A 24,230-nucleotide genomic window follows, 5' to 3' on the forward strand; every position below is an offset into this window, starting at 1 on the left:
GGGGTGGGGTCTCATGGGAAAGCGGCAGGGCATAGGATGTGCCCCAATTCTAGTGTAAAAATCTGTCTCAAATTAAGCCAACAGGAAGTAGAATACATGGAGTCACTCCAAGAAATATCCAGAAAACCATCCACTAGATTTTTGTAAAAAAGAAAATGACTTAGAATATTCATATATAGGGTATTAATATGTGATGACATTTGATGCAGTGTCCCTTTAAGTTGAATAGTGCCCTATGCAGTACAGTATCTTGTATTACCACATTCCTCATATGGTGTACCATATACAGTGCTCATATAATACAGTCATACATGGGTCACACAACACTGCTTGACAGTTTCCTAAATAACGCTACACCACTAATAAAGTCCTAGCCCTCCATAGATTGGTGCATATACAGTCATGGACGTAAATGTTGGCAAATGAAGTATTTCTCACAGAAAAGTATTGCAGTAACACATGTTTTGCTATACACATGTTTAATACCTTTGTGTGTATTGGAACAAAACCAAAAAAGGGAGGAAAAAAAGCAAATTGGACATAATGTCACACCAAACTCCAAAAATGGAGGTACCCTTATTGGCACCCTTAACTTAATATTTGGTTGCATACCCTTTGGAAAAAAATTACTGAAATCAGTCGCTTCTTATAGCCATCAGTAAGCTTCTGACACCTCTCAACCGGAATTTTGGACCACTCTTCCTTAGCAAACTGCTCCAGGTCTTTCTTATTGGAAGGGCTCCTTTTCCCAACAGCAATTTTGAAGGGTCTCTCCACAGGTGTTCAATGGGATTTAGATCTGGACTCATTGTTGGCTACTTCAGAACTCTCCAGCGCTTTGTTGCCATCCATTTCTGGGTGCTTTTTGACGTATGTTTGGGGTCATTGTTCTGCTGGAAGACCCAAGATCTCGGACCAAACCCAGCTTTCTGACACTGGGCTCTACAGTGCGACCCAAAATCCGTTGGCAATCCTCAGATTTCATGATGCCTTGCACACATTCAAGGCACCCAGTGCTAGAGGCAGCAAAACAACCCCAAAACATCAATAAACCTCCACCATATTTCACTGTAGGTACTGTGTTCTTTTCTTTCTCGGCCTCATTCCGTTTTCGGTAAACAGTAGAATGATGTGCTTTACCAAAAATATCTATCTTGGTCTCATCTGTCCACAAGATGTTTTCCCAGAAGGATTTTGGCTTACTCAAGTTCATTTTTGCAAAGTGTAGTCTTGCTTTTTTATGTCTCTGTGTCAGCAGTGGGGTCCTCCTGGCTCTCCTGCCATAGCGTTTCATTTCATTTTAATGTCGACTGATAGTTTGCGCTGACACTGATGCTCCCTGAGCCTGCAGGACAGCTTGAATATCTTTGGAACTTGTTTGGGGCTGCTTATTCACCATCCGGACTATCCTGCGTTGACACCTTTCATCAATTTTTCTCTTCCGTCCACGCCCAGGGAGATTAGCTACAGCGCCACGGGTTGCAAACTTCTTGATAATGTTGCACACTGTGGACAAAGGCAAATCTAGATCTCTGGAGATGGACTTGTAACCTTGAGATTGTTGATATTTTTCCACAATTTTGGTTCTCAAGTCCTCAGACAGTTCTCTTCTCCTCTTTCTGTTGTCCATGCTTAGTGTGGCGCACACATACACACAATGCAAAGACTAAGTGAACTTCTCTCCTTTTTATCTGCTTTCATGCGTGATTTTTATATTGTCCACAACAGTTACTTGCCCCAGGTGACTTTGAAGGAGCATCACATGCTTGAAACAATCTTAATATATCCACAATTTTGAAAGGGTGCTAATAATTTTGGCCAGCCCATTTTTGGAGTTTGGTGTGACATTATGTCCAATTTGCTTTTTTTCCTCCCTTTTTTGGTTTTGTTCCAATACACACAAAGGAAATAAACATGTGTATAGCAAAACATGTGTTACTGCAATACTTTTCTGTAAGAAATACTTCATTTTCATGAAAAATTTCAGGATACCAACATTTACGGCCATGACTGTATGTGGCCCAGGCCATCAAGGCCAGTGATGTCCCCTTCGGTAGAAACAGGTGATCTTCCTTGTGTGACCCCATAATTCACAAATCTCTAAGGCCCGGGGGTCACACGTGGACTAGTCATTGGTTGAGTAAGACAGTGCTCCTTTACACCCCAATATTTGCGTCAGGTGGGCCCCTCAGCAAGTTTCAAATCAGACCTTGACCCAGCAGGTGCCAATGGGGCTGATCTCCCGATTCCGATCATGGAGTGGTGTCCCCATGCCTTTAATGCATTTTTTTTACTACAGTGTTACTACACAAAGGAAAGGGTTGCATGCTCAAAAACCAGTAACATCTGAGACGCCAGGGGCGCACATAAAAATGTCAGAAAACAATGGTGGAGCTCTTTAATAATGCAGGACTGGTGTGAACCTGTGTATAAATACAGTAGCTGCAAATATTCTTATCTACGCTAAGCTTTGATATTGCCGCTTATCATGTAGAATAATCTTTCATTATTGGGACGGACTTATCACCTGGTGCGAATGGAAAATCATTGTGTGACTGGAAAAAACAAGTTGTGATTTGCCCAAAGTACTTCTTTTTTTTCTGCTGCCTGTGGTTTTTACTTGTTTGATGCACATAAAAAAGATGAATTATACAATTAAAAATAATTATATATCCTCATATATTTCCTAAAATGTACACGTCTGACAAAATGTGGATGTAAAGCTTCACACACTAAAATCAGAACCTTTAGTAAAAAATTAAATAAAAAATCATCTAAATTTTGTGAATTAATTCTAAAATTCAACTTTTGTGTGATTTGACCCGGTGAATCACGGGGGGAGAGAGAAAACTGAGGCAGAGACAGAGGGGGGACAGAAGGGGATAGATAGAGACAGAGAGAGAAAGAGAGGAAGTGAGAGGGAGAGGTAGACATAGAGACAGAGATAGTAAGAGATAGAGATGAGAGAGAGGGAGGGGGAGAGGTAAACATAGAGACAGAGCGTGAGACAGAGATAGTAAGAGATAGAGATGAGAGAGGGGGAGGGGGAAACATAAACATAGAGACAGAGAGTGAGACAGAGATAGTAAGAGATAGAGATGAGAGAGAGGGAGGGGGAGAGGTAGACATAGAGACAGAGCGTGAGACAGATAGAGATGAGAGAGGAAGTGAGGGGGAGAGGTAGACATAGAGACAGAGAGTGAGACAGAGATAGTAAGAGATAGAGATGAGAAAGAGGGAGGGGGAGAGGTAGACATAGAGACAGAGCGTGAGTCAGATAGAGATGAGAGAGGAAGTGAGGGGGAGAGGTAGACATAGAGACAGAGCGTGAGTCAGATAGAGATGAGAGAGGAAGTGAGGGGGAGAGGTAGACATAGAGACAGAGCGTGAGACAGAGATAGTAAGAGATAGAGATGAGAGAGAGGGAGGGGGAAACATAAACATAGAGACAGAGAGTGAGACAGAGATAGTAAGAGATAGAGATGAGAGAGAGGGAGGGGGAGAGGTAGACATAGAGACAGAGCGTGAGTCAGATAGAGATGAGAGAGGAAGTGAGGGGGAGAGGTAGACATAGAGACAGAGCGTGAGACAGAGATAGTAAGAGATAGAGATGAGAGAGAGGGAGGGGGAGAGGTAGACATAGAGACAGAGCGTGAGTCAGATAGAGATGAGAGAGGAAGTGAGGGGGAGAGGTAGACATAAAGACAGAGCGTGAGACAGAGATAGTAAGAGATAGAGATGAGAGAGAGGGAGGGGGAGAGGTAGACATAGAGACAGTGCGTGAGACAGAGATAGTAAGAGATAGAGATGAGAGAGGGAGGGAGGGAGGAAGGCAGGGGAAGCGATAGAGAGACAGAGAAAGAGGGGAAATAAGAAGGGTAGAGGAAGAGAGATGAGAGAGAGAGAGAGGGAGGGGGAAGGTAGAGGGTGGAGGGCAGGGGAGAGATAGACAAAAAGAGAGAGATGGAGATGAGAGAGAGGGAGGAGAAAGGCAGAAGAGAGACAGATATAGCAAGAGACAGAGATAGGAGGGGGAGAGACAGAGTAAGGCCTCATGCACACAAACGTATTTTGTTTCCGTGTCCATTCAGGTTTTTTTGCGGATAGGATGCGGACCCATTCATTTCAATGGGTCCGCAAAAAATGCGGACAGCACACCGTGTGCTTACAAAGGAAGATGGCTTCGGCAGCATGTAGCAGTATCAAAACTTCTTTATTTGTACCTCCAGACACAAATGGCAACGTTTCGACTGTTCACCAGTCTTTGTCAAGCCTAATAACATCAGTGTTGGTAGGCATATAAATACCCCCCATAATAAAAGACACGCCCCACATTAAATCAACAAAGCTAATCATTGTAATGGAATAAATCTGTACAAGTTGTTACTTACTGAAGCCGGCATGGCCTCCATCCTCATCATGTGCGCCACAGCGTGTTGTTTTCTCCACTGCGCAGCCGCGGCTCGCCGGCTACACATGCCGGAAGTGTCATCAGTCACCATGGCTACGGCCGGCACTGACGTCTCCGACCAATAGGCAGCCAGAAGAGAGCACTGTCGTCATCATCTGCGCGACGCTCACGTGACACCCCATATGGTGCGCACAACCGTGCGTCAATCTCATGGGTCACATGGGTGGCGCAGCCAATGGAGACATAGTGCAAATACCGGAGCCATGGTAACCCCAGACGCCGTGCCCTGCGCAACTTACCCTAAAGTAATGTGCATGATCCATATGATAACATGTACCCAATCAATGCACATAGGTGGCTGGATGAATATTGTCAGATCAAAATCACAATAATGATCGCCACATTCTCCCTAGCTGATGCACATATCAAACGGAGGTGGAGACCATGTCCAGCATCGCATATCACAATCGTTATATATAGTACATTTTCCAAAATAACACCCATCAGACAATACAAGGCATTATATCATACAATTATAGCAATCTCTATGTTAGGGATGTTTTATCACATATAAAAAATTAATTATGAAAAATTAATTAATGATGTCCCTATACTGAAGAGGACTATCAAACGACCCACATCAGTCGATAGATGTAACGTTAAACTCCAAGTTTAACCCATAAGGTTGAAGGGATCTGAGGGTATGGATCCACTTAAGTTCCTTTTTCCTCAGAATCGCCTTCCTGTCACCACCCCTTCTCAGATACCCAACGCTGTCAATTACTCGAAATCTTAGTTGATTAATAGCATGTTTACAATCAATAAAGTGTTTAGCAACCGGTTTGTCAATGGCTCCTGTTCTGATAGTACTCTTATGCTTATTAATTCTTTCCCTCAGTTCCATTGTGGTTTCACCCACATATATTAGGCTACATGGACACTGTATCATGTAAACCACATCTGTGGATTTGCATGTGAAGTGTCCCTTGATCTTAAACCGTTTACCACTATAGGGATGAGTAAAACCATCACCTCTCATGATGCAACTGCAGTTGCAGCAGGAGAGGCAAGGGACATAGGGGGTAAGGATGTAGACAAACAGAAAAGACTGGCACCACTTAGGAATGGTAATTTCCCTTGCCTCTCCTGCTGCAACTGCAGTTGCATCATGAGAGGTGATGGTTTTACTCATCCCTATAGTGGTAAACGGTTTAAGATCAAGGGACACTTCACATGCAAATCCACAGATGTGGTTTACATGATACAGTGTCCATGTAGCCTAATATATGTGGGTGAAACCACAATGGAACTGAGGGAAAGAATTAATAAGCATAAGAGTACTATCAGAACAGGAGCCATTGACAAACCGGTTGCTAAACACTTTATTGATTGTAAACATGCTATTAATCAACTAAGATTTCGAGTAATTGACAGCGTTGGGTATCTGAGAAGGGGTGGTGACAGGAAGGCGATTCTGAGGAAAAAGGAACTTAAGTGGATCCATACCCTCAGATCCCTTCAACCTTATGGGTTAAACTTGGAGTTTAACGTTACATCTATCGACTGATGTGGGTCGTTTGATAGTCCTCTTCAGTATAGGGACATCATTAATTAATTTTTCATAATTAATTTTTTATATGTGATAAAACATCCCTAACATAGAGATTGCTATAATTGTATGATATAATGCCTTGTATTGTCTGATGGGTGTTATTTTGGAAAATGTACTATATATAACGATTGTGATATGCGATGCTGGACATGGTCTCCACCTCCGTTTGATATGTGCATCAGCTAGGGAGAATGTGGCGATCATTATTGTGATTTTGATCTGACAATATTCATCCAGCCACCTATGTGCATTGATTGGGTACATGTTATCATATGGATCATGCACATTACTTTAGGGTAAGTTGCGCAGGGCACGGCGTCTGGGGTTACCATGGCTCCGGTATTTGCACTATGTCTCCATTGGCTGCGCCACCCATGTGACCCATGAGATTGACGCACGGTTGTGCGCACCATATGGGGTGTCACGTGAGCGTCGCGCAGATGATGACGACAGTGCTCTCTTCTGGCTGCCTATTGGTCGGAGACGTCAGTGCCGGCCGTAGCCATGGTGACTGATGACACTTCCGGCATGTGTAGCCGGCGAGCCGCGGCTGCGCAGTGGAGAAAACAACACGCTGTGGCGCACATGATGAGGATGGAGGCCATGCCGGCTTCAGTAAGTAACAACTTGTACAGATTTATTCCATTACAATGATTAGCTTTGTTGATTTAATGTGGGGCGTGTCTTTTATTATGGGGGGTATTTATATGCCTACCAACACTGATGTTATTAGGCTTGACAAAGACTGGTGAACAGTCGAAATGTTGCCATTTGTGTCTGGAGGTACAAATAAAGAAGTTTTGATACTGCTACATGCTGCCGAAGCCATCTTCCTTTGTATACACGTATTCTAAGGCCTGATGGATCAAGGGCCTACGGCTAGGCTGCTGCATTGATCAACGCATTATCTTGAGACCGTAAGGTGCTGCTTCTACATTTTTCAAGCACACCGTGTGCTGTCCGCATCAGTATGTCTGTTCCATAGCCCCGCAAAAAAAATAGAACATGTCCTATTCTTGTCCGTTTTAATCATTGTTACAATGGATCCACAAAAAAAGAAAAACGGATGGCATACGGATGGCATATGTTTTTTTTTTTGCGGATCTGCAATTTGCGAACCGCAAAACACATACGGTCGTGTGCATGTAGCCTTAGGGTCCATTCACATGTCCGTAGAATGGGTCCGCACCCGTTCCGCAATTCTGCAGAACGAGTGCGGACCCATTCATTCTCAATGGGGATGGAAAGGAAAAAGACAAATAGCGGACAAGAATAGGCATTTCTATAGGGGTGCAGGCCGGTGGATTGCGGATGCGCAATTTGCGGATCCGCAATACACTACGGACGTGTGAATGGACCCTTATTAAGGCCTTCAATAATACGGAAACGGATCTGCAAAAAACGGATGATATACGGAAACCATTCCGTATGTCATCAGCAATTTGCGGATACATTGACTTGAATGGGGCTACGGACCATTCTGTGCGGACAACAGTAGCACAAGCTTCATATTTTTGCGGACTTGAAATGCGGAAACACGGATGCGGACACCCATAGGAATAAATTAATGGATCCGCATCTATTCCGCAAAATGCGGAATGGATGCGGATCGTAAACGGATAAAATTATACGGTCGTGTGAATGTACCCTTAGGCCTCTTGCACACAAACATTTTTTTTCCGTTTACATATCGTTTTTTGCATTTAGTATACAGACCGTATACAGAACCATTGATTTCAATGGATCCACAAAAAAAACTGAAGATACTCCATATGACTTCCGTTCCTGTATTTCCGTTTTTCCGTTCAAATTTAGAACATGTCCTATTATTGTCCGCATAACGGACAAGGATAGTACTGTTCTATTAGGGGCCAGCTGTTCCGTTCCGCAAAAAACAGAATGCACACGGAAGTCATCCATATTTTTTGCGGATCCATTTTTTGCGGATCGCAAAATACTGAAAAAGCCATACGGTCGTTTGCAAGAGGCCTTAGAGAGAAAGAGGAAGAGAGGGAAAAGAAAGAGATAGACAGGTATGAGACAGAGAGAGGGAAGGAAGGGGAGAAGAAGAGGTAGAGACAGAGATGGCCGTAAAGTCCCAGCCTGAGGCTAGGGTTCCACAGGAACTTTTGGTTGGGCAGTGAGTGTGGTACAATCTGTGCATTACTGTGCACACCCTCAGTGTTTTCCTAATGGGAAAAAGTTACACAATGACTACTGCCATGCGATTTCACCACAATCACTGCACTCGCGCGGAGTCCTTGCCCAACAAGCTGTGTATCTGTGTGCACAGCACTGGATGGCAGCACACATCTTGTCTGACAGTCTATGTAGTATCCACACTGGATTTCTGGAAGGCACTGACAATGACGGCTCAGTTCAGTAACTGCAAGCAGAGATTTTGAAATCCAACTTTGATACATATAGTATATTAGAAAACTGCTGAAGTTTCATCATACAATGAATAAGCTTAAAGGGATTTTCTGGTTTCCATTTACATCCTTTCAAATAATAATGTATGACGGTAGAGGTAAGGGAGAAGTGCATCATAAAGTGCCACATACAGGAAGGAAACAAACCAGAGTGATTGGTTTACATGGTGAAAATGGGTCAGGAAAGTCCAAAATGAAAAAAAAATAAAAGAATGGGGATATATATGAGGTAAGCAACTACATAGTAACAACTAAAAATCCCTTTAATTTTTGCAAAACACCAGAAAATACCATAAAAGGGCCAGAGTAAATCCAGGGGCACAACTGCCATTACACTTCTGTCTGTTCTATACTGTATTTGGGGCTGATAATGATATATGACACTACTATACATACATACATATATGTGCAGTCAAAACATGCATATTCAGCAGAGCTATATGTGAATATTAGGCCAGGGTCACCCCGCGGTCTAGATTTCATAGATAGGGCAGACCTCTAGACAGCGAGTCTTTAAAGGGTTTCTACCACTTAGGTGTCACATATTTGGCTGTCAGACACTAGCGATCCGCTAGTGTCTGCTCTGGCCAACCATCCTAATATAATTGCTTTTGGGGCGGTGGTTTGGCTAAAAAAACAACTTTTATTAATATGCTAATGAGCCTCTAGGTGCTATGGGGGCGTCATTAGCACCTAGAGGCTCCGTCTACCTTCAGAAACTGCCGCCGCCGAGCGCGTCCCTCCAGCCCGCCCATCTCCTCCTGAATGCGATCCTCGTATGTATTCTGCGCATGCGCAGTGAATGTCTGACCGCTTCCTTGCTCAGACATCTCCACTGCGCCTGCGCGATGACGCCATAGTGCTCCGAGGAACAGGCGCAGTAGAGATGTCTGAGCAGGGAAGCTGTCAGACATTTACTGCGCATGCGCAGAATACATACGAGGATCGCATTCAGGAGGAGATGGGCGGGCTGGAGGGACGCGCTGGGGGCGGCAGTTTCTAAAGGTAGACGGAGCCTCTAGGTGCTAATGACGCCCCCATAGCACCTAGAGGCTCATTAGCATATTAATAAAAGTTGTTTTTTTAGCCAAACCACCGCCCCAAAAGCAATTATATTAGGATGGTTGGCCAGAGCAGACACTAGCGGATCGCTAGTGTCTGACAGCCAAATATGTGACACCTAAGTGGTAGAAACCCTTTAAGTGCACCATAATTATCACAGTGTGCAGTGATGGGAGGGCGCATGTTCTGCCCAGAAGAATTTAAAGGGATTTTGTCACCTCTTTTTACCCTATAGAGATGCGGACATGCACGGCTAGATCTCCGCTAGCATGTCCGCAATATACCTGTCCCATATCTCTGAGTGGTTTTATTGAGTGTAAAAAATTATTTTTTACCATGTGCTTCAGTGTTATGCAAATGTTACAGTACATGCTATTCTATACGTTCTACTTTACATGTTATTTGTATTCTTGTAGTTTTACCGCACACTTGTACAATCTCTCACTCACGCGCATCGCGCAGAGAGCACAACCTGTTGACCAATAAACAAGTTAGACTACAAAGAACAGTCCTCTTATTTGGAAGACAGGAATGGTTTATGCTGAATGTCGGACCGCACACTGTGTGAACGTGTATGAAGGCAGAACAGTAAAACAGATGCTGGTCACCAGCGATAGTGGATCTGACTATATGGAGCTGCCCTTACACACGCGGTCCTGCATATAAGATTGCAGCGGCTGCCATACAGTCACAAGAAGTGAGAGTGCAACCCCCAGCAAGTGCAGCACGATCCAGACCACGCTGAAGTCCGTTCCTACCTAGACTGAGTCTTCACAGAGACGTTAAGCAGCCAGCAAAAGGCACACAATGTCCGCTAGCCAGGCATCATCATACAGGACCAGCTTGTATTAGTAGTTCGGAGACAGCACACCAAAGACAGCAAGTAGCTTTGTATTCATCCTTATTTTACCAGTGGTATAATCTCATAACATTTATTGCTTATAGCAACGTTTCGGGCCCAGTTCGGTGCCCTTTGTCAAGCCGTGAGGCCGGTCATAATGTTTCCAGTGAGATTGTACCACTGGTAAAATAAAAATTGAATACAAAGCTACTTGCTGTCTTTGGTGTGCTGTCTCCGAACTACTAATACAAGCTACTCATTAACTCCTCGGGTGGAAGGAATCTGTCAGGAGACGTGCACCCACAAAAGCCACTTGACAAAACTTGTGCTGAGGTTTCACAGTGATCAGATCATACAGGACCAGGTCACGAGCAAGATACTCTAGCAAGTCCTCAATAAAAGAAAAGGCTGCTCTCTCCCATGCAGAAGCTGAGGCTGCAAAAGTAAGGTCTTCCTTTGCCGCACAAGAGATGCGATAACTAAAGAAAGAGACAGCATGCCTGCAAGCATCACTGAAAAAGGAGAGAGCTTGCCTGCAAGCATCACTGGAAAAATTTGCAGCAGAGAAAGAAGCGGCAGCCGCAGTAGCCAAAGCAGAGTTCCTAGAAGCCTTGGAGTTCCCCAAATCCGAGAAACACAGCAAAGTACTTGTACCAGACCTAGATTAACAAGATCCAGCACAGCGCGTCTTAAAATATGTCCATCAGTATCCCAAGACAGATGAAAACTTTGATCCAGTATATCAGCCAGATTATACAGAGTGCCAAAGATCCTACCTTGAACCACAGTACCTCAAGCAGGGTGGTATGCGACAAAGCGATACTGACCTCAACTACCGCCCTGCAAAATGAAAGCTACAGCCTTCGCTTCGACTTAAAGGGACAACATTCGCGTCAGAACGGTATTATACAGACTTCGCTAAGCCAGAAACCCCTAAAAGGTATGGTAATACACCACACATGCAGCATATCACACCGGGTAGTATTGGCGCTAACCAGGTTGCAAAGGACTTTGCTAAGTTCTTTGCTAAACGGGAGCTGGTTACCAAAGGATTTATAAAGTTCACCGGTCTCCCCGAGAACTACAGGGCATGGTGAGCTCCTTCCAGAATGCCATAAGGGACTTAGATCTTTCCTGCAGTGAGGAGTTAGATCTCTTGGTAAAGTGGCTTGGAAGCTAGTCTGCTGAACACGGCAAAAGAATCAGAGACATTAACATAAACTATCCAGGCAAAGTCTTAAAGATGGTGTGGGAAAGACATGATAAGTGTTATGGGTCAATAGAAGCTATAGAAAATAGGAGTTACCAGAAGCTCAGGGAACTCAGTGACTTGTTGATAGAGGTACAGGTTGCTCAGGCAGAAGGAGATCTACCAGGGCTAGCATTCCTGGACACCCCTACAGGGTGTTTGTAGACTTTGTTACTCAACAGGCGAGAATTAGAATTGATCCCAGTTTTGACTTTACTCTGTCATGTCCCACTACTCCTGGTGTCAAACTTCATAAAACACCAGTGGCAGTCCACAAAACTAATGTTGCCTCCACAGGTTCTTCTTACAGGAAGTTTAAGTCTTCTCAAGAAGAGAACATAACCAAAGATCTTACCAAACAATGCACCCTACACAAGAAACCACATTCTCTACTAAAATGCAGAGCCTTCAGGGAGAAGTCTTTAGAGGACCGCAAATAATTCCTCAAAGAAAACAACATCTGCTTCAGATGCTGCACTACAACATCACACTTCGCCAGGATCAGTAAGGTCAGTGTGACATGCACAGGATGCTGTAGCACAAAACACAACACGCTTTACACCATGGACCACCCTCTCAGGTATCATCCCAAGCAGAGGAGCATTATGGAAAGCAGATAGACACCGACATAGGTACCCAAGTAGTCACTTCTCACTGTACAGAGATCTGTAACGGACTCGCAGGAGGGAAGTCCTGCTCAAAAAGCTGCCTTGTCAGAGTTTATCTGGTCGCCCACCGAGATAAGGCGATCAACGTATATGCAATCTTAGATGATTAAAGCAACAGGTCTTTAGCTAAATCCACCTTCTTCGACACTTTCAACATCGTAGGGCCCGGTTCTCCCTACTCCTTAAGGACATGTGCAGGTACCGTTGAGACGGCGGGGAGGAAAGCAACTTGGTACAATGTAGAGGCCATGGATGGTCATTTCTTTACCTTCATGGAAAGAATATTCCAGAATAATCATGCAGAAATGTCATCCACACTCCAAGACTCCGAGGAGTGTTGGTACTTACCCATAGAGGTGGCCTTGCGGTTGTTTTGCGACAAACTTTGCTCGTTCACGGTTCGTCGAACAAGCAAACATATGGCATATTGTTTTGCATTGTGCCGAACTTTGCCTCATGACACATCCATCAGGTGGGACAGGACAGCCAATTGAGACATTTCAGCACATGGACATACCCCCTACCCTATAAATAAACCTGATCTGGCAGCCATTTTACATTCTGTTTCTTGCCAGTGTAGGGAGAGGTTGCTGTATGGAGCAGGGACAGACTGTTAGGGACACCCAACGCTAGCTAATAGGGCCACAAAAGTCCTTATAAGGACTGGTGATGGGTGTGATATACTTATAATATATTTTCTATCATAGAAAGTATATTATAGTGCATTTGTATTGTGCAGCAGTTGTGTGCGGTTCTGCTGCGATACTGCAGCTAGACAGAGGGACAAACGCTATTGGAATAACTAATTGCAACTGTTGTGATATACCTGTTGCCCCCCCAAAAAATAATGATTGAGGGGTGTGATATACCTATAATATACCTTCTAACATAGAAAGTATAATATAGTGCATTTATATTGTGCAGCAGTTGTGTGCGGTTCTGCTGAGATACCGCAGCTAGATAGAGGGACAAACGGTATTGAAATAACTAATTGCAACTGGTGTGATATACCTATTGCCCCCCCCCCCAAAAAAAAACCTGATTGAGGGGTGTGATATACCTATAATATACATTCTAACATAGAAAGTATATTATAGTGTATTTGTATTGTGCAGCAGTTGTGTGCGGTTCTGCTGAGATACCGCAGCTAGATAGAGGGACAAATGCTATTGGATTAACTAATTGCAACTGGTGTGATATACTTGTTGCCCCCCAAAAAATAATGATTGAGGGGTGTGATATACCTATAATATACCTTCTAACATAGAAAGTATAATATAGTGCATTTATATTGTGCAGCAGTTGTGTGCGGTTCTGCTGAGATACCGCAGCTAGATAGAGGGACAAACGGTATTGAAATAACTAATTGCAACTGGTGTGATAAACCTGTTGCCCCCCAAAAAATAATGATTGAGGGGTGTGATATACCTATAATATACCTTCTAACATAGAAAGTATAATATAGTGCATTTATATTGTGCAGCAGTTGTGTGCGGTTCTGCTGAGATACCACAGCTAGATAGAGGGACAAACGGTATTGAAATAACTAATTGCAACTGGTGTGATATACCTGTTGCCCCCCAATAAAACTGATTACGGGATGCTATATCCCTGCTTCTACAAAATACTAATTAAGAGGTTGATATACCAGCTTCCACAAAATATTGATTGAGGCCTGCAATACACCGGCTTCCACCAAATATTGATTAAGGGGTTTAATATGCCGGCTTCCAGCAAATATTCATTAAGGGGTTCTATATACTTTTTTCCACAAAATACTGATAGAGGGGATTGATATACCGGCTTCCACCAAATATTGATTGAGGCCTGCGATACACCAGCTTCCACCAAATATTGATTGAGGCCTGCGATACACCAGCTTCCACCAAATATTGATAGAGAGGATTAATATACCGGTTTCAAGCAAATACTCATTAAGGGGTTCTATATACCTGTTTCCACAAAATACTGATAGAGGGGATTGAAATGTCGGCTTCCACCAACTATTGATTGAGGCCTGCGATACACCGTCTTCCACAAATACTTCTCTTCGATAGGGACTTTGTCACAAGGTCATTTTGAAAATGAAAGGCAGAGGAAGAGGCAGGTTATTCCAAAGGGGTGTTAGGGGTCGGGCAGGTGCACCAAGTGGGAACTTGGAGAAGGTGCGTGCGATTACGTCAAAGGATGCACCAGAGTTGGTTGAGTGGCTCACTCAATCTTCCGCTTCTGCACCCTCCTTATCCTCTGTATCAGCACCCTCCTCACTCTCTGCTGTGTGCACCCCCAAAGACACCACTGCCACCACCATAGCCCTTCCACTTGAGTCAGAGGAATTATTTTCCCATCCATTCCCAGACCTTACAGATGCGCAGCCATTCTTGGAATCGGATCAGGAAGGGATGGTAGCAACTGCCTCCACCCAGCGGTCTGACGGCAGTACCCAGATCAGCCCAAGGACGGAGGTCCCAGATGTTGCTGCCTACTCCGAGATCTCCAATGTCAGTGGTGGTGAAGGTGACGATGATAACGTGTCGATGGGTGTCACGTGGGTGCCCACAAGAGAGGAAGAGGAGGGAAGTTCATAGGGAGAGACAGAGCAGCAGATAGGGGGTAGAAGGAGGAGAAGCAGGCAGAACTCGCAGTGCACAGGAGGCAAAAAGCAGACTGCAAATGTATCTGGAGCAAGCCTTCAACCATGCATGCTCACATCTGGTGCTCCCAGGACGCTGGCAAATGGCTCTGCAGTGTAGGCTTTTTTTTAACATGTCAGCTGCTGACAATAGTGTTGCCATCTGCGGCCTGTGCTGTCAACGCATAAGAGGCGGTAAGCCCAACACTCACCTAGGGACGACCGCCTTAAGAAGGCACCTGGCCTCCCATCACTGATCCCAGTGGGAGCAACACCGTCAGAACCCACAAAGCCACACTCCCAGCGCTCCATGTCCTGCCTCTTCTCCTTTCTCCTCCCATTAGTCCTCCACTCCACCTTCCCTCATGCCGTCATCGCGTTCATCTGGCAAAAGGCAGGCTTCCGTGGTCCAAATGTTCGAACTGAAAAAGTTGATGACGTCGGATAACCCTCTTGCCCAACGGCAAACTGCTGACTTGTCGGAACTGCTAGCCCGCCAACTACTGCCATATAGACTGGTGGAATCAGAGGCCTTTCGAAAATTTGTGGCCATTGGCACACCACAATGGAAGGTCCCTGGAAGGAATTATTTCTCCCATAAGGGCATCATAGAGCTATATGGCCACGTTCAGCGGAAAGTGAATGTATCTCTGGCACACAGCGTCGGTGCCAAGATACATCTGACCACAGATAAGTGGTCTAGCAAACACAGGCAGGGAAGGTAAATACCTTTTACTGCCCACTGGGTGAACCTTCTGACGGCTGTAAAGAATGCAACCCATGGCACCCATGTGGATTTGGTGTTACCGCCATGGATTGCATGCAGGCCTGCCTCTTCTTCTCCTCCTCCTACCCCATACTTCATCTCCTCCTCAGTAATAATATAGGTTGGCTCACAGTATTTTTGCATAAAAGTTTTATTAGTACACTAAATATTAAAAATTAGCTAGCTTTGTGCCATCATATCAGCATACATACATGAATAAATGTGTACAAATAGGTTAATATGTGCGGAGCTCACGCACAAACCTAGATGATTGGAGTACTCCTAAGAATAGGACCAAATAACTACAGTGAGGCTGCGAGAGATATTCACTTAAATTGAACCGCTTGAATGTCCAGGACATAGGTATCAATTTGCCAGATAGTTGAAACAAAAGTTGCAGAACGTCCTTGCTGTAATTGCCACAGGAAAGGTTCTCTATTCAAGTGTCCTGTAACAAATCATAACCGCACTTGTTTGGCGATGTTCCACTTACTGTTTGCTTGTGGAGCAAGACTTCAGACCCGCTCGCTCAGTGTGGTTTTGCACATGTATATATATATAATGCGACAGCAAGATATATGTTGCAATAAATCTGTGAATAACCATTGTTTATATTGTGGAGGTATTGATTGAGGCTGAGCAATCAGTCCAGTCCACAATCCAACCCATATTTTATATTAAACCCAAAAGGGTATTTAAAGTCATGTTTTGTGGCTGCATTTAGCATTCTGTGATTATCTACTGAGGAAGGAACTTGTTTCCGAAACGCGTCTAGTGTGTATAGAGACCAAGGCTACCGGTGCGGTTTTTATAAAACAAGCGAGAAGAGGACTTTCTTCAATTTCCAACTTTTCAACTTTTGCAAGCATTTGAAGACGTCCCAGACCGCTAGTAAGGTTCTGCATTTACCAACTATCCCCAAAGTGGATTAAAAACCTGGGACATTATATTCAACATTACTGCAAACTTAAGGCAAAATCCTGTTGTATCCACTGCCGCTGGCCTGACAGGTTCAGGCAATTACTAGCTCAGCTCAGCCAGCTTCCGTGGGCTTGACGGCTTCAGGCGTCTGCGTCATTAACCAGCGATCGACTATCTGGCTGGACACGTGGGATGCTGAGAGAGTGAGACGCTGAGCGAGCGGGTCTGAAGTCTTGCTCCACAAGCAAACAGTAAGTGGAACATCGCCAAACAAGTGCGGTTATGATTTGTTACAGGACACTTGAATAGAGAACCTTTCCTGTGGCAATTACAGCAAGGACGTTCTGCAACTTTTGTTTCAACTATCTGGCAAATTGATACTTATGTCCTGGACATTCAAGCGGTTCAATTTAAGTGAATATCTCTCGCAGCCTCACTGTAGTTATTTGGTCCTATTCTTAGGAGTACTCCAATCATCTAGGTTTGTGCGTGAGCTCCGCACGTATTAACCTATTTGTACACATTTATTCATGTATGTATGCTGATATGATGGCACAAAGCTAGCTAATTTTTTATATTTAGTGTACTAATAAAACTTTTATGCAAAAATACTGTGAGCCAACCTATATTATTACTGATTTATTTCTTCTTTTCAGTTGGTAACTGAAAAGCTGTGCTACAGTAGTTTGCTGGTTGAGCCTTTTCTAAATATTTGATAATAGTTTCATCTCCTCCTCGTCTGACTCCTCCTTTTTCACTGCTACCGCCTCTCCTGCTGAACTCCCCAAGTCCCCAGAACCTATTCGACGTGCCAGGTGAGACGTTGTCATACTGTGATGTGGCTGTTGTGCCTGGAAGCTAAGAGGCACACTGGTCCTGCACTGCTTTCAGCTCTGAGGTCACAGGCAGAGGAATTTCCACCCAAAGAGTAACAGTTGTGGATACCAATCCTACCGTGCATGCAAGAAGAGGGCTGTTTGAAGATGTGTTGGTCACTTTAGATATGAGATCATTCTTGCAGCCAACCCATCGAAAACCGCCCTCCGGATCCAGCCTCAGCGAATGCCTAGACCGACAGGGGTCCAACTACATCGGGTTAACGGTCGATGTGGACTTTCTGAGAAGCGAGAAACCCCTGGACTACTGGTTGTGCAGGCTTGACCTGTGGCCAGAGCTGGCACAATTTGCCATGGAACTCTTGGCTTGCCCCTCGTCGAGTGTCCTGTCTGAAAGGACGCTCAGAGCAGCAGGGGGGATCTTGACCGATAAGCGCACTCGCCTAGCTCACGACAGTGTGGACTACCTCACATTTCTAAAAATAAATGAGGCATGGATCTCGGAGGAATTCAACACCTGTGAGGACCACATTTAATTGAATTTTCGCATGCCAGCCCACACATATCCGCCACCACTCAGAACAAAGAATGGTCCCTGTCTTATGTAAATACAGCGGCATAAAAGGCCTTTTCTGTCTGGTGAATGCCTAATGTTTGGGGCCTGTACTCCAATGGCCTGCAGTAAAATTGGTATCCACTGACCGCCTAATATACCTCCAGCCACATAATCACTTGATCTTTTCTGTATGGTGAATGCCTAATGTTTGGGGCCTGTACTCCTGTGGGCTACAGTAAAATTGTTATTCAGTGACCACATAATGTACATATTATGCCTAATTCTTAGGGCCTAAAATGAAAAAATTCTAGGCTCCAGCAGGGCACATTTTTGAGAATTTTCCTTTAAGATGCATAAAAATGGCCCATGATTAAAATACGTATTTTTTTGTGGGAATTGTTGTCATTGATCCCCCTCTAGTATGTCACTGTCCATGTTGTGGGACTATTTGTGCACTTCTAATAAGTATTTGGTGGCTGCAAATATGACCTGAAGTTTTTTCAGGTTCGCCCGCTATTAAAGTGAATGGGCCCTTTGTTCCCGTTCGCGAATTGTCCCGGCTGATGTTCGTCCATCACAATTCACCACCTGGATGTTGCTCGTTTGTGCTATAGCCTGTGTAGTTCATATAGCTCAGTTTTACAAGTTGACATTACCTGTGAGCCAGAAGCCCTGCAAAGGTTGGCATCACTGCAAACACACCTTTACCAGTCCTAATCTGGAATGGTCCAAGAACATAATAATTTGCACGATACAACATGAATGTTATGCTAAAGAAATAGACTATCTCAGCAAAGGCCAAACAGTTTCCAAGGATGGCGCTTTGATGAGGCTTGATTCTATGATTGACCAAAATGGGTTGCTAAGATTGAAGGATCTAGTAGTGGCATCTGTTGACGCCAAACGAGGAGGGAGTGTTCTGCCCAGTAGAGTTTAAGAATCATTACAGATCATGTCTGCCTCAGTTTTAGTATTTCTGTAGTGATTAGTGTGGTTATAGCACCATCTAGCGGTGTTAAGTTGTATTACACTTAGTTTTTTTTTTATTACAAAGACTGCTGCATTGTGGGTGGTGCAAAGCATCCTGGGAAAGAGAAGTCTCCAGTCACCAGGACACATAAGCATAGCTGTCCTTCTGCATATCTCTTTCTCAAACGCCACCATCCTTGTAAAAGCATATCTGATGAGAGATCTACCTTTGTTTCAGGAATATTATATTTTGCAGAGCTGTTCAGTCAGTTGTCATTGTTACTCTGGGAGTTATTACTACTGTTAGTTAGACATCAAGTCCTATGTTAGGCAGCCATTTTACCATTGCTTCGGTGTTATGCAAATGTTACAGTACATGCTATTCTATACGTTATACTTATACATGTTATTTGCATTTTTGTAGTTTTACCGCACACTTGTGCAATCTCTCACTCACGTGCATCGTGCAGAGAGCACAACCTGTTGACCAATAAACAAGTTAGACTATAAATTACTGTCCTCTTATTTGGAAGACAAGAATGGTTTATGCTGAATGTCAGACTGCACACTGTGTGAACATGTATGAAGACAGAACAGCGCACCCTGATTAGCTCCGAGCACACCCTGGTTTTGGGAGTGCCTGCCTCCTGGCAGTTGGGGTTTCTTTAATGTAAGTAAAAATAAGGAGGTATAAGGCAGGGATATAGTGACACACACAATACGATACTGCAGCAATGCAAATGTTGGTGCATGCAATGATGTGGCTGGTTTTGGAGATAACACATGGATTGTTTTACTAAGAATTTCAGCAGTTCACAAATGCACACACATGCTGGCAAAGGTAGTAAAGGTTCTTATCACACTCATGTCTCAAGGCTGTGCATAGGGGGTTCAAGCAGCAGAAAGTTCCCCTCTGAGTTCTTTACAGATAACTTGTGCAATCTTCCCAGCTTGGCCAAGGGGTGCAATTACATGCCCTCTCTATCTTTTAAACAGATGACCACTCCAGTCTGTCTCTTTAATATAGCAGAAAGTCTATAGCCAAAGTATCGGCATCATCTTCTCTGACTGCTGCTCAGCACTCTCCTAGTATGGTTACTGAACTTTCTGTTAGGTCCCACAGTCTCAGAGGCTGGTGCATATGTCATTGCTCTGCTGGCTGCTCTTAGTTAGTGATGAGCGGCAGGGGCAATATTCGAATTCGCGATATTTTGCGAATATTTGGACGAATATTCGCCATATATTTGAGAATTCGCGAATTTGTGATCTGCAGGCATTATTTTCTTGATTGCGAAAATTAGCATAAAAATTAGCATAAAAAAATTGCATACACTGTTATTTAAGAAAACAACGAATATTTGCGATTACGAATATATTTTGCGATATTCTGAATATTCGCGAATTCTCGAAATGCCAATATTCGCGATTAAAATTCGCAATTTGAATATTCGTGATCAACACTGCTCTTAGTTTCCCAGTTCAGCTCTGTTCCTTGCTGCTCGCTCCATCACAGTCTACACACAACTGAACTGCTTCTGCACTGGGGTGTAATATTGTGTACTGGCGACAAACACGACTCCACTGGGCTTTAGCAGAACTTTACTGAAGATTTCAGTTGGGAAAAAATAACCAAATATACCTTGATCATAAGAGAAATAAAGAGTAATTTTACAGTCGTTTTCAGCAGTGTGATCTCTCTTCGTTGGCGCACCTCTTCATCCACGAGTCTACTAAGACCTCACCCACCAGCTGTCTCTCTCCAGTCTTTTGCACTGCAGCTCGCTCTCAGCAAATCCTTTGCTCTCTCTACTTTGTGGCCCTCCGAGGCCTCCTTCTCTGTCCAGAGTAATGCACACTCCTCCCTTGTTCAAGCCTCCTTCTACCCTAATTCCCCTCCTCTTCCTTCTCCTCAGGCCTGCCTCCTCCTACTTCACAGACTTCTTCCTTTGCCAGCCACAGCTCCTCACCTGAGTTCTGGCGCCATCTACTGGACAAGCGGTCACACAGCAGTCCCTTGTTGCAAGAGAAAGAGGTGGAGCCAGCTTGCACACGGCAAGCGCATTAACGAACCAGGAGCATTAACACTTTACGCAGTGAGCCGCTGGCACAGTGCAAAGGGGATTAGGTTTGAGGAGAACCCTACGCAGAACTGCAGCAGCGTCTACTCAGCCCTGTTGCATCGTAGGGACCCCTATTGACTCAGCCTACCAGCTGCTATATAGTGGGTCAACCGTCCTGAAAAGGATGACCGCAATAGCTTAGAGACCTTTCCCAGCTGATATTCTGTCATGTACCTAGAGTATAAGAGCTTCTATTCCTACGCGTTTCACCAAGTAGTGTAGTAACAGGACACAAGACTAAAAGAAACTGCGTCAGTGTTTAGTTGCACATCACAGCTTTTTATTTAAAGAGCATTCATAAAAAAAATTGGCATTCTGGACTACATCTCTACTCCTGCTAAGTCATGTCATGTTTCAACTAAGCCCAAATAGTTAAATGGGTTGTACCACGAAAACTATTCTACAGTTTTCAAACCATCACCTGCATCTGAATACTTTTGTAGTTGCATGTAATTAAAAATGTGTTATAGATACTGATTAGTTCACTGAAATCTATCTGAATAGCGCCACCTGCAGTTTTTTTTTCTAATTTCTCTGTCCTGCTCACTAAGATGGAAGCACAAGCTCAGTTCCATCCTTCAACTGCAATCAGCTCGAAATAAGTCTAGCAGAGCAATTTGAGAGATTATCTCCTTGTGAGGCCCTGTGAGGTACAGGGTCGGTTTAAACTTTGTTAGAAAGAGGTTGTCATGTCCTATATAATGTCTGATTATTGGTGGCAATGTGCATTTTCAGCAAGCCCTGGAGGAGCTGATGCAGCGGATGGGAGTGGTAGTGGCCCTGATTAAGTGTGTCATGGTGTACTCCCTCAGGCTGTAACTACCTGGGAATCGGTGCAGTAGAAAGGTAGTGAGAATGAGGCCAGAATTAAATGTAACAAAGTATTTTTTACTAATTGTAAAAAAGAACTTCAAATACATTCAATAACAGCAGATTTCAAGTGCAAAACTCTTCTAACACCAGTAAGGATTATGGAGGCAGGTTGGATGGTGACAATTTAGTACCTTTGTTGTACTAGCCTAGCAATGTTCTGAGTGATGGGTGTTTTAACTGTAGTCCCTCACCTCGCAGCAATGTCTGAAGATGCTGGGTATAGCAGTTCACTCTCCTGTCAAACTTCTCAAGATGTCACTTGAGGCAAAAGAATACGTGATCTTTGTGGAGAATCCTCTTTTGGAGCAGGAGCTCAGGCTTGTGCTTCCTCTCTGTGGCTACACAGGAACTACCCCTCCTGGCAGGAAGCAGGACCAGCCCACTCCTACCAAGAGGGGAGGAGGGGTGGAGCGGGGTGGTTAAACCCTGTTCCTTGTTAACCATAGCCATCCATTCCTTCTGGTAGTTACAGCCATATAATACAATACACAATATGTGACATTACAATATCAAATAATAATAAGCTATTCACAGAATTGTAATATCCCCAGGTCTGAGGTACTACACGTGTTTATATTGTATCAGGGTTTGCAGACTTAAAAAAGACAGCCACCCAAAAGAAGTCTTGTAAAAAAAAACAACACATGACTGTTCAGCCCGGATGTTCCTCAGTTATCACTCCTTAAAAGCCCAGCAATTAGGACATATAAAGCAGGTTGAGAAGTTTATTAGAAAGTTACAATCAGTTTACTGTCTCTAGGGAACCACTGTATAAAAGGTTTTAGGTGATCACAATCATTATCAGCAATGCAGGTGTAAGGTTTTCTGAACGTGCCTGTAACAACCTCCCGTATAATCGTAGGTGTCCATATATTACAGGGGATCGGTAAATGTTTAGCCTTCATTTACACAAGGCGTCGTCTTCTTCTTTTTCTACCACAAGACAGAATATTTACTACTTCTACTTCAACCACTGCAACCAGCAAGGAACCAGGCTTTGCAATGAACATCTTAATATGATCTCTAAAGCAAGGCTGGTATCACGTCCTCAGGTAGGGCGACTGCTCCGGCACATCTTCTATTTCTGGAGAAAGTCATGAAACCCTCCTTTATCAAACCTAGAAATCTCAGCGTAGTTATCCTGAAATTACAAGGCGTTCGCTATGCTGAATGCTCCACTAAGGAGCTGTTTTTAGGGGCACATTTCATGTCATCAGTACAGATGTGCAGCAAGAAAAAACTTACTTAGATGTACAGATTGTATCTACGTGCAGATGTAGCAGAGCTAACTTTGTCCATGGACTTGGATTGTGGCTGGGTTTGTCATTTGGCACTTACTGTAATATCACGTTGAGTTACTAGGCTTATTTTTCATAGGACGGCAGGCAGAACTACTCAATTATTCCATCATGCATGACAAATCCGGCACCTGCATCTAAACCGACTGCTATTAATTGAGCAATTTGACTGCATCACGTTAACTGGATAAACGAGTGCATTAATCGGCAGTATCGACTGAGAAACTCATAGACACATGTAAACATAAGCCTACATAGCAGTGCCAGGTTCATGTGGTTTTCTACAAAGACTGCCAGTAAACCCACCAGCTCTGCTACATCTGGGTACCTAGAACTGTGCATAGGATAAATATGCAATAATCAGAACTAGACAAAGCAAAGCTAATTAACAAAAGTCAATATACAAGAGATTTGCAGCGCCATACATGTCTCAATCAACATTAGCAATCATTTTTTTCCTTGGCATAGTACCCGCCTGGCATGTGTCACCAACGCAGGTAATAATCCATCAGTCATTGCAATATTGTAAAACTTGCAAAAGGATGATATAAAAAAACAAAAAGGAGATGAAGGAGAAGACGTGATCATCGGGACTTTACCTTCTGAGAAGTCAATGAGCCCCAACAAATGTAGAAGCTTTAGAGAAGCGCAGATAATCATTACAATCCCCACCGTCTGTAGCCCCTCCGACTCCCACTCTGCCGATATCATCCTTGGAATTGACAAATCATTCCTGTTTCAAACTTTACGGCTGATGGGGTCAGAATGGAGAGAGGCATTCATGGATGATGAGAGAGGATGCAGCCTTTTCCCTGCCTCTGACTGAATCAAAATGTGGAGTAGTTCTGCATTTCATGCTTCCCAGTGTGTGCTTGTGTTAGGAGTGAGCCTCCTTGAGAGGCTGAGGTGGACCACCAGCAGCTCCGTGCTTTGACATCATTACTTGCAGCTCAATCTGCTATGGAGAGGTGCTGCCGGATCCCC

The 24,230-nt window shown here is 44.0% G+C and overlaps 1 protein-coding gene across 1 annotated transcript in view; it reads right to left on the minus strand.

The window, feature by feature from the left end:
• The window catches only part of KCNIP4 (potassium voltage-gated channel interacting protein 4), a 469,961-nt gene extending 446,004 nt beyond the window's left edge, over positions 1-23,957 (minus strand). The window contains exon 1 of the mRNA XM_044294254.1: positions 23,846-23,957. Within this exon, the coding sequence (XP_044150189.1) occupies positions 23,846-23,957 (112 nt within the window). The remainder of the gene's footprint in view (positions 1-23,845) is intronic.
• Positions 23,958-24,230: the final 273 nt, after the last annotated feature.

Source organism: Bufo gargarizans, chromosome 1 (genome assembly GCF_014858855.1).
Source record: "Bufo gargarizans isolate SCDJY-AF-19 chromosome 1, ASM1485885v1, whole genome shotgun sequence".
Lineage (NCBI taxonomy): Eukaryota > Metazoa > Chordata > Amphibia > Anura > Bufonidae > Bufo > Bufo gargarizans.